The 11,582-nt window shown below is 43.7% G+C and overlaps 1 protein-coding gene across 1 annotated transcript; it reads right to left on the bottom strand.

Annotated features, from left to right (window-relative positions):
• Positions 1-2,702: 2,702 nt before the first annotated feature.
• On the bottom strand, positions 2,703-10,007 carry LOC121818205 (allergen Bos d 2-like). Its single transcript, XM_060408495.1, has 7 exons — positions 9,854-10,007; positions 9,206-9,345; positions 8,931-9,001; positions 6,963-7,070; positions 5,555-5,656; positions 4,974-5,010; positions 2,703-2,912 (listed from the first exon to the last, which is right to left on the bottom strand). The coding sequence occupies exons 1-6, from the start codon at positions 9,932-9,934 to the stop codon at positions 4,994-4,996; spliced, it is 519 nt and encodes a 172-aa protein (XP_060264478.1). The 5' UTR covers positions 9,935-10,007; the 3' UTR covers positions 2,703-2,912; positions 4,974-4,993.
• Positions 10,008-11,582: the final 1,575 nt, after the last annotated feature.

Raw genomic sequence — 11,582 nt, 5'->3', positions numbered from 1 at the left:
AGTGGGTTGCCATTTCCTTCTCCAATGCATGAAAGTGAAAAATGAAAGTGAAGTCATTCAGTCGTGTTCGACTCTTGGCGACCCCATGGACTGCAGCCCACCAGGCTCCTCCGTCTATGGGATTTTCCAGGCAAGAGTACTGGAGTGGGGTGCCATTGGCTTCTCCGAGTCATGACCTAAGTTGTCATAATTCTGAGAACTTGCCTCATGGGACAAGGGAGAGAAAATGACCCTGAAACTGATGATTGTTTTTGAGTCGCTCAGGCGTGTTCTGAGTCTTTTCCAGGCCATAGGCTGCAGCCCACCAAGCTCCTCTGTCCATGGGATTCTCCAGGCCAGAATACTGGAGTGGGCTATCATTTCCTTCTCCAGGGGATCTTCCTGACCCAGGGATCAAACCCACATCTCCTGAATTGCCAAGTGGGTTCTTTACCACTGAGTCACCTTGGAAGCCCCGTTTTATATCAGCGCAGTGGTACAGAGTAACAGATGTAAATTCTCATTTTTTTAATCTCTCTGGGGGCAGTTGTTTCCATTATTGTTTCGAATGTAGGGCTGAGCACACTGTTGTGTTTTTTTTTTTTAATTTACTGAGTCACTGGTAATAAATGTATAGAGTCTTAGTTCGATGCAGTGTGCAGCCACTGAAGCTGCTGCTCAGTATATGTTTAATTTTAAAACACACCCTGGGTATTTGTTGTATTCTCTGCGTTTCTCTGCTGTGATTTGAGGCCTTCTCATTGTGGTGGTTACTGAGTCTCACAGGCTATAGAGAAGGTGGATTCCCAACCTCTGGGCCCCTAGAGAAGTACCTCTGCTCAGTTTTTTGGTTTTATTTTTTGGTCTGGTTTAACTCTTGCTGTCATGTTAAGTCTTCCTTGCAAAACTAGACAGCATATTATAAAGCAGAGACAGTACCTTGCCAATAAAGGTCCATATAGTCAAAGCTATTGTGTTCCAGTAGTCATGTAAGGATATGAGAGTTGGACTATAAAGCTGAAAGTGAAAGTGAGGTCACTCAGTCGTCCGACTCTTTGCGAGCCCATCAACTATAGCCCACAGGCTTCTCCGTCCATGGGATTTTCCAAGCAAGAGTACTGGAGTGGGGTGCCATTGCCTTCTCCAGGGGATCTTCCTGACCCAGGGATCGAACCCAGGTCTCAGGGACTGAACCCAGGTCTTCCACCTTGTGGGCAGACGCCTTACCCTCTGAGCCATTTTTCAGTCAATGCTAAAGAAAGCTGAGTGCCAGAGAATTGATGCTTTTGAACTGTAGTGTTGGAGAAAACTCTTGAGAGTCCCTTGGACTGCAAGGAGAGCAACCTGGTCAATCCTAAGGGAAATAAACCCTGAATATTCCTTGGAAGGATTGATGCTAAAGCTGAAACTCCAATACTTTGGCCACTTAATGGAAAGAACTGACTTATTGGAAAAGACCCTGATGCTGGCAAAGATTGGATAAGATGGTTGGATGGCATCACTGACTCAACAGACATGAGTTTGAGCAATCTCCAGGAGTTGGTGATGGACAGGGAGGCCTGGCGTGCTGCAGTCTATGGGGCTGCAAAGAGCTGGATACGACTGAGCGACTGAACTGAACTGAAATGGGCTGAATCTCTTGTCTGGTCCAGTGGCGTGACCGTTGTGTGTTCCCACGTGGCTCCTTTGTTCCCTATCATTAGGCACCAATGAATGACTATTATTTTAAAACACCCCTGACGAGTTACTGAACAGCTACAGATAACTCATCACCGCCATCAGCAGCAAAGCCACTGTTTCCAGGAGTAGAGCTGAATGCTAGCAACCCCAAATAGGACACCACATGCCTAGTATCTTGTATCTAACCTCGGTACTCTTTCTTGAGTAGTTACTGTTCACTTTTGTTGTGTGTGTGTGTGTGTGTGTATGTGTGTGTGTATGTGTGTATGTGTCCAATCAATAAGTTGCATCTGGCTCTTTGAGACCCCATGGACCCCATAGCCTGACAGGTTCCCCTGTCCATGGGAGTCTCCAGGCAAGAATGCTGGAGTGGGTTTCCATTCCCTTCGCCAGGGGATCTGCCCAACCCAGGGAAGGGTCCCATGTGTCTTGTGTGACCTGAATCAGTCAGCATATTCTAAACCAGTGAACCACCTGGGAAACTCATGTAACCCTGCATTCTGCCAAATCCTTACCACTACCGGCAACCCCACAGCAGGTGAGCACTGCTTAAAAACAGAATTGAGTTGTTTTCCCATGCCAGTTCAGAAAGCACAGGTTCTATTTGAAGTTCACTAACTAACCATCCTCATCACTCACATGACCTCAGGTGGAAACCTCGTATGACTGTATAAAACTGTTGAAAGGGAAAGTCACTCAGTCATGGTGGACCTTTGTGACCCCATGGACTATACAGTCCATAGAATTCTCCAGGCCAGAATATTGGAGAATACATGGCCTTCTCTGGTGTTCTTCCCAGCCCAGGGATCTAACCCAGGTTTCCTGCATTGCAGGTGGATTCTGTACAAGTTGAGCCATAAGGGAAGCTCAGAGAAAATCAGTATCTGTGGTTTATTCTCTCTTCTCAGCAAAACACTTGCAGTGTTCACACCATGTGTCCTAAACAGAGTTACCTCCTTCCACATGCTGTACTCAATTTTCTAGATAGTTGGATTTACACATTTTTTTTGTATTTGTAAATATGGCATCTTTATGGACACATATGTGTATTAATCATTTTATTGAACAGTTTAGAAATTCAGTAACATCAGCAAGGGCAGAGGAGATTTTCAGCAGGAAAGCCATGGGTCCAGCATCATGATTTCCTGGGAGAGAAGAATGGATGATTTCAAGGAAAAGGTCTGTGATCTTCATATGGATGAATGGGACACATTAGTGATGTGATGCTTCTCATAGCCTTACGTCATTTTCTTCTTTAACCATGAAAAAATTGAAGACGTTGTTGAGATGATTACGATTAACATGATGTTGGAGAATGAGAGATAGAACAGTTACTGCTGGAAGTAGTGAGAAATTCCCTTACAAGACCCATTGCACAGAAGTCCCTCTGTGTGACTGCCCATGGGGTTTGCATAGAATTGCTACTTTGTGTCCATCTGGTAAAGCTATGGGGTTTTTTTTGTTTTATTTTGTTTGTTTGTTTTTCAGTAGTCATGTATGGATGTGAGGATTAGACTGTAAAGAAAGTTGAGCACCAAAGAACTGATGATTTTGCACTGTGGTGTTGAAGAAGACTCTTGAGAGTTCCTTGGACTGCAAGGACATCCAACCAGGCCATCCTAAAGGAAATAGGTCCTGAATTGGAAGGACTGATGCTGAAGCTGAAACTCCAATACTTTGGCCACCTGATGCGAAGAACTGACTCATTTGAAAAGACCCTGATTGTGGGAAAGATTGAAGGTGGGAGGAGAAGGGGATGACAGAGGATGAGATGGTTGAATGGTATCACCGACCTGATGGCCATGAGTTCAAGCAGGCTCAGGGAATTGGTTTTGGACAAGGACGCCTGGTGTGCTGCAGTCCATGGGGTACCAAAGAGTCAGACATGACTGAGCGACAGAACTGAGCTAAAATTAGCTGTGAGCAACCCAGTATCAGGTCTTAGGATGAGAGTTATTAAGTTACATATGCACATGTCTGAGATGTAGGGGAGTATGTCCTGGGTCACCTATGCTGCTTAACATCTATAAATCTTCCTCACAGTCATCAAGATGTGGCTGCAAGATCATTCATTCACACTGTGGTTCCCCAGAGTTCACCATGTTTCACAGCTCAGGGCTTCACACAATCTTCTTTGTCTGCAAAACATGTCACTGTGGGGTCTAGACCAATGTGTGCATTTAGATGCTTAAGTCCAAACCCATGTATGAGCCCTAGCCTTTGCCACTTAGCAAGGTGGACAGTTTTGTGATCGTTTTTTTTTTTAAATAAAGTTTTATTGAAATTTAGTTGATGTGCCAAGTCGTGTTAGTTTCCGGCGCACGGCAAAGTGCTTTATGCATACATTTGCTGTTTTTATTTAGTTGCCAAGTCATATCCCACTTTTTTGTCCCTATGGTACGTTGCCAGACTCCTCTGTCTTTGGCATCTTCTAGGCTATCGGAGAAGGCGATGGCACCCCACTCCAGTACTCTTGCCTGGAAAATCCCATGGACAGAGGAGCCTGGTAGGCTGCAGTCCATGGGGTCGCTGAGTCGGACTCGACTGAGCGACTTCACTTTCACTTTTCACTTTCATGCATTGGAGAAGGAAATGGCAACCCACTCCAGTGTTCTTGCCTGGAGAATCCCAGGGACGGAGGAGCCTGGTGGGCTGCCGTCTCTGGGGTCACACAGAGTAGGACACGACTGAAGCAACTTAGCAAAAGTAGCAGCAGCAGGCAAGAATATTGGAGTGGTTGCTCATTAACTATTCCATGACCCGTGTCTCCTGCATCAGCAGGCAGATTTCTTTATACTGAGCTACCAGGGAAGCCCTCAGTTATACACATATGTATGTAAATATATACCTTTTTACATTATTCTCTTTATAGGTTATTACAAGTCATTGAGTACAGATATCTGTGCTCCACAGCAGATTCTAGTTGTTTATTTTGTGTTTAGTAGTATGTGCCTCTTAAACCCAAACTCCCAAATCATCGCTTCCCCCAGTTATCACTTTGGTAACCATATTTTGTTTTCTGGGCCTTGAGTTTGTTTCTATGTTGCAAATAGTTTATTTGTGTTGTATTTTACATTCCCCATGTAAGGGATATCATATGATATGTGCTTTTCTATTTGTGACTGTTTGATTATCTCTGGGCCCATCCATGTCCCTGCAGATGGCATTATTTCAGTCTTTGTCAGGGTTGAGTTATAGCCAATTGTGTATATATCCCATTCTTAAAGCAGTATGCCCCCGAGCAGGGGTGGCGGGGGGGAAGCCTTAACATGCTAAAGAAGAATCAGTGTTGTTAGGTATCATGTGCTACTCACCCAACAGGTGTTCTCAGTTCTTATTTAGGACAGTTGTCTGTGAAAGAGAATGAATAAGGGAAAAATTGACTATTGGTAAGGCTATGGTTTTTCCAGTAGTCATGTATGGATGTGAGAGTTGGACTGTGAGGAAGGCTGAGCGCTGAAGAATTGATGCTTTTGAACTGTGGTGTTGGAGAAGACTCTTGAGAGTCCCTTGGACTGCAAGGAGATCCAACCAGTCCATCCTAAAGGAGCTCAGTCCTGGGTATTTATTGGAAGGACTGATGCTGAAGCTGAAACTCCAGTCCTTTGGCCACCTCATGCGAAGAGTTGACTCATTGGAAAAGACTCTGATGCTGGGAGGGATTGGGGGCAGGAGGAGAAGGGGACGACAGAGGATGAGATGGCTGGATGGCATCACTAACTCGATGGACGTGGGTCTGAGTGAACTCTGGGAGTTGGTGATGGACAGGGAGGCCTGGCGTGCTGCAATTCATGGGGTCGCAAAGAGTCAGACACAACTGAGCGACTGAACTGAGCTGAACTGATCTTCATGATGTGTTTTCATTTCTGATACCTGCTGTCCTCAGGGCCTTTACCTGTGTTGGAGCCATCTTCTGTATTCTCATTTGGAATACCCCTTTCATTGTTTATTTCCTCATACTTCTGAATATCTTCTTGACTCAAACTGTCTCCTTTGCCTAGATTTCATAGCAAACAGGGCAGATAGGTGTGTGTTAGAATCCTTCATTGGTTATAGAGTGTTCACTGGCTGGTATCTGTAGTGTCCAGTAAGTCTCACCATGACCACTCCCCTCCCCCATCACCTGAACCCTGCTCAGGCAGGGAATTTTCTACAGAGGTGCCCGTGTGTGCACACAGGTCTTCAGATGGGTCTGTGGCGGGGGTAGAGTCCACATAGTTTCCATTTTCTCACATTCCAGTTCTCACAACTACTGAGAGAACTACAGACCGTTCACCTGTGAGCTTAAGCAGCCCCGAGTCAGCGCTGACTCTAGTGGAACATCCGAGAAGGTGATGGTGGCATTGAAACTCAGAATTTCTCCTAACTCCAACCCTTCCTGTCCACTTTGTCTGCATCCTAGAATTCCTTCCCTGGGGTTTTCATGGTCTCCAGTCAAAGGAGTGGCTAGAGAGCAGCACTGACTCAATGAGCATACGTTTGCACAAACTCTGGGAAAGAGTGGAAGACAGAGGAGCCTGGCGTGCTGCAGTCCATGAAGTCGCAAAGAGCCAGGCAGACGTTAGTGCCTGAACAACAGTATTCAAATGAAGGGGGAGAAGTGATTTGAACATTCACCAAGCACTAATCTCATCACACATGAGGGGAAAACCTCAGAATTTGTCATCCTCAGAGACCAGACACTCCCCCTACCCAGCCACAACATGGATTTAATATCAGAAAGGATAAAGGGGCCAGGCAGTGACCCTGTGGGGTTGGCCGCATGGCACATGATTCCCATGCCTGACCACATTGCCTCTGAAGGATTCAATATGATCGAGTGGTTATTTGGAGAGCATTGAGTTCAGGTCTCAGGATTTATTTTAACGATCGTGACAAAGAATAAAGCATTTGTGGTGGAGACAAATGCACTCATGATCTGAAACTGTGAATCTGCTAAACTCAAATTTAAACCTTGGTTCAATTTGGTTTCAGAATCTGGCCACTCCAATATGTGATATTTGACAAGAATCCCATGGACCATCCTGGAATATTTCATTGCACCTACAGGATAAGTGTATCTAATTATTTTAAAAGCCACATGATAGAATCACCACTGGGTACATTTGCTCAGTTTCCTATATAACAACCTTTGGGCACAACCCTAACTCATGTCACTGAGGTCTGAGTTCTCCTGTGTGAGTACATGTCTGCCCCAGTGTGCTTAATAAAATATACTGTCTGTAATGCTTCTGTCCTCAATACAAAAATCCTGATAATATGAACATGACCAGTTTGTATAGAATGAGTTTTACAGTACATACCGAGGGCATAAGTCACTTTTGTGGTCTTCTCGCCATCAAAGTTTTCAGCATAGAATACCAACATGCTTTCTGATGCAGGGATCAGTTGCACAGAATTTTTACCCATGTCTGTGACAGAAAAAACATAAATTCAAACCTCAATACAATTAACTCCTTTCCTTTTCATTTGGGCATCTCTTATTCTTCACATGCCTTTCATGGTGACCTTTGTCTCATTGACATTTACGGTGGGTGTGTTGTAAGTAACAGTTAAAACAGCTAGTGAAATAGGAAAGCTTTCTCCACAGGACTCTCTTCTGAACATAGTACAGTCGTCCGGTCTTCTGGACTGAACAGTCTATGAATGATAGTGAAGTTGCTTATTTCAACTGTATTAGGTGGTGGAGCTGAACCATCTCATACCAGCTCATAAGATGACCATTAACTTTTCAGGAATTTTGTGACCGAATTTACAAGGACAGTCCTGATTACAAAGGTGTTCTCGAAATTTAAGCAAATCATGTTAAAGTAAAAGTTAATAGATAAAGTAAAGTTTTTTTCCTAGGGGTGGTAAAAGAGCTAGAAATGAGGCGATTGCCAAATGCTGGAGATACTTTCTCTGAAATGATTCTCATTTAGTTCCTGTGACTGCATGTCGACATTGGAAATTTAAAAACATGCAGGAGACCAAAGTAGAATGTTCCATTGCACATTTCGCCTTGAAAATCAAATATGTATACATTTAGTCACTCACTGTTACAGCATTGGTATATGAGAATTCTTTCCAGTATAGCAAACCACACAGATAGAAATCTGTGGTAAGTCCCCTTTTTTTTTCTATATCATAAAAATTATTTTGAAATTTTTCTGTTACTTTATTCTCATACTTTTTCCGTGGCATTTAATTTAAGCAGGTTCTACTTCTTAATCAGGCTAGTAAAAAAAAACTTTTAATATTTAAAAAATTTCTTTAGTTAAAACAATTTTTATCTTGTAAGCTTAAATAAGTGGTTTCCAAGGGGGCTCAGCTGTAAGCAATCTGCCTGCTAGTGCTAGAGATGCCTGAGATGTCCCTTTGATCCCCAGGTCAGGAATATCCCTGGAGGAGGAAATTGCAACCCCCTCTGGTATTCTTGCCTGGAATATCCCATGGACAAAGGAACCTGTAGCCTATAGTCCATGGGGTCGTTAAAAGTCAGTCAAGACTGAGCGTCTGAGCACAGACACATGCATGTCAAATAAAAGGAAAAAATTTTTTAATGGATTGTTGCAATCTTAGGTAGCTGTATACACTTCCCGATGTCTGAAGAACAAGGGGAATCCGAGTTCTGGGGTTTTTTCTCAGATGTGATCAATGACACCTTCCAAATTGGGCCTTATCCTAGTCTTCTGGTGCCTGGAAAATTTAATGTCTTTCCCAAGGTGGCCTTTGTAATGAATAGAGAAAATAGTATCCCAGTCCAGACGTCTAGTTGTCTTAGATGGAGCCAAAACCATCGATCTCACCAAGGCCCATCGTTTTGGGCTTCCTTGGTGGCTCAGACAGTAAAGAATCTGCCTGCAATGCAAGAGACCTGGCTTCCCTTCTTGGGTTGGCAGGATTCTCTGGAGAAGGAAACGACTACCCACTTCTCAATTGCAAGGATATCAAAGTAGTCAGTCTTCTAGGAAACCAACCCTGAATATTCATTGGAAGGACTGATTCTTAAGTTGAAGCTCCAACTCTTTGGCCACCTGAAGGGACGAGGTGACTCTTTGGAAAAGGCCCTGATGAGGGAGAGTTTGAGGGCTTCAGGAGAAGGGGGTGACAGAGGACGAGATGGTCGGATGGCATCACTCAATGGACATGAGTCTGAGCAAACTCTGGGACGTGGTGAAGGACAGGGAAGCTTGGCACCCTTCAGGCCAAGGGGTCACAAAGAGCAGGACACGACTGAGTGACTCACATACTTGCAGAGAGGCACACATTGACAAAGCTCGCCCACTCACAATCTACATCGTACACATTTTCTTCTGCTCTCTGTGCCACTACTGTGATTAAGGTGCAACTATTGTAATTCCTGAAAAAAAAAAAAAAAAAAACAGACAAGAGATTCCTTCATCACTATCCGTTCCCCAGCGCCGGAGGTCACCCTTCCATGAGCAGAATTCACACACTCATCTTCACTTGCATCACCCCCACCGTTCACTGCCCATTGGAGACCAAAATCCCGTGATAGAACTCAACAACCTAGTTGTGTTCAGTTGGGGCAGATTGTGCTTACGTGAGAATAAAAGTAATGGACATTTTTTCACAGTTGTCAATGCATTCAAATTGGCGGAAGTATGTCCGCAGGGGGCCTCCTTCCTCAATCTTCTCCTTGTGATCCGCGGCCATGTAAATGGTGTACCAGTTTGCTGTAATCTAACAAGGAAGGTCTCCACAAACATCAGTCAATCTGGGTACATGTTTTTCACCAATACCCAGCACAGTCTTTGCTTCTGTGTTTCCCTCAGAAGAGAAGTAAAGTCAGTCTTATTAAGCAGACTAGTGTTCTACCTCCCCTTGCCGAATAATGCAATAATAATAAGGCAATAATGATTGTGAAATGCAATAATGATTCATATTCAAGCAGAAATAATAGAATTTAGAGTTCCTTGAAATAGCTAAAACACCACCATTAAAAACCATGACAGTTTGTGACTCCCTAAATGATAGCATATTTGCTTTTTTTTTTTTTCTTACGTACAGACAAATAAGATGAAAACCAGATACAATGAGCAGGAAGAGAGAGGGTTGAGTTACGATCATGTAGATATGTGTATGTGTGTCGTACAGACACAAGCCGGTAATCCATGTAACCGAGACTGTCTCTCTCTTGTCACACTCACAGAACCAAGACCTTCTCTCAGATCAGCAGAATTTTGGGTACCTTTGACGATTCTGGCTGAGCTGGAGCTTCCTGGGCAGCACAAACCAGACCAAGGAGAAGAGTCAGGAACACAGCCTTCATCTTGTGACTCTAGTGATTCTTCCTCTACAGAATCTGAGGGTTTCTCAGTTGTTGGAGAGGTTGTGAATTGTTTCCGCTTTTTATAGCATACATCTCTTGGCAGATTACGTAATGATCAAACAGCGGTTAATGAGAAAACCTTGGTGGCAGAGATATTATCTTCTGATATCCTGGTTGGCAGCTGAGCTTTTTCCACAATCCATGGTTTTTATAAATGTATTAGTTTTAAGAGAAGCCGTAAGTAAATTTGGACATTTGGCTTTCAGACTAGATGAGGAATCACAGCACATAGGAAGTATTTCAAGCACAGTGAGATTTATATTACTTTGTATGTTGGAGATTATGAGTGCAATGACATAAAAGAAGACGCACTCACAAGAGACAGACACTCTGGCCAGAGGAAATATAATAACTGCGCAAGCAAGCAGCCTTGCAGTTTACTTTTATATAGCCCCCCTGGGCAGAGTTCCAGACAGTATGACCAAGCCTTTTCAGTATAGCACATGTGCATAAATGTTATCGTACAGCAAAAAGGAGTGAAATTCCGGCCTACTGCAGAGTCTGTCCAGAGCCCTTATCACAAGAAGGGAATGTCCCCTTGTATGCAAGGGAGCATTAATCTCAAGGCTGTGTCCGTCTCCTTGGCAGAACATCTTGTTTGCAAGCAGCACATCTCCACTTTCCCTATTGTGGCTACATTAACCCTTCATTGTATCCTCAGATTCCAAAATGGGACACACAGTCCTAGACACATAACCCCAAATTCTGTGTTATTCCTTTAGCATTGAAGCAGTCAGCTTAAGCTTATTTTTCAAAAATAAAGATGGTACTGTCTGGTGTGGCTTAGTCACTCAATTGTGCCCGACTCTGGTCCCCATGGACTGTGGCCCCCCAGACTCCTCTTGTCCATGGGATTTCCCATGCAAAGCGATTGGATTGAGTTACCATTTATCTCTCCAAGGGATCCTCCCGACCAGAGATTGTACCCGGGTCCCCTGCATGCAGGCAGTCTCGTGTATTGCAGGTGAATTCTCTACTGACTGAGGCGTGAGGGAAGCCCCTGTCTGGGGTAAGGGCACTCATATGCGGCGTCTGTCCCAGGAACCGGTTATGAGGGCATTTCTCAGAGGAGTCTTTATGTTTTATTTGAAATTGAAGTATCAGTTGATGTACAGTTAATTCAGTCACTCAACTGAGTCCGATTCTTTGCAGTCTCATGGACTGCAGCATGCCAGCCTTTGCTGTGCATCACCAACTCCCAAAGCTTACTCAAAGTCATGTCCATCGAGTTGGTGATGCCATCCAACCATCTCATTCTCTTGTCATCCGCTTTTCCTCCTGCCTTCAATCTTTCCCAGCATGAGGGTCTTTTCCATTTTTAAGGATACAAACATGATATGATATAAACATATCATGTAGTGATTCATAATTTTTTATGTACATAATTTTTTATCATTATAAGAATATTGACTTTATTCTCTGTGTTGTACAATATAGTTTTGTACACTGTTGATTTTATACTGAATAGCTAATACCTCTTATTCCCCTCCTGTTATGTTACCCCAACCTCTTTGCTCTCCACCCTAGTAACCATTAGTTGATTGTGTGTATCTGTTGGTTTGCTGCTTTTTTATATTGACCTGCTGGA

The sequence above is a fragment of the Ovis aries genome, chromosome Y, assembly GCF_016772045.2.
Source record: "Ovis aries strain OAR_USU_Benz2616 breed Rambouillet chromosome Y, ARS-UI_Ramb_v3.0, whole genome shotgun sequence".
In the NCBI taxonomy this organism is placed as follows: domain Eukaryota; kingdom Metazoa; phylum Chordata; class Mammalia; order Artiodactyla; family Bovidae; genus Ovis; species Ovis aries.
Note: the sequence above shows the minus strand (reverse complement) of the source record. Positions and strands in the feature narration are given on the sequence as shown.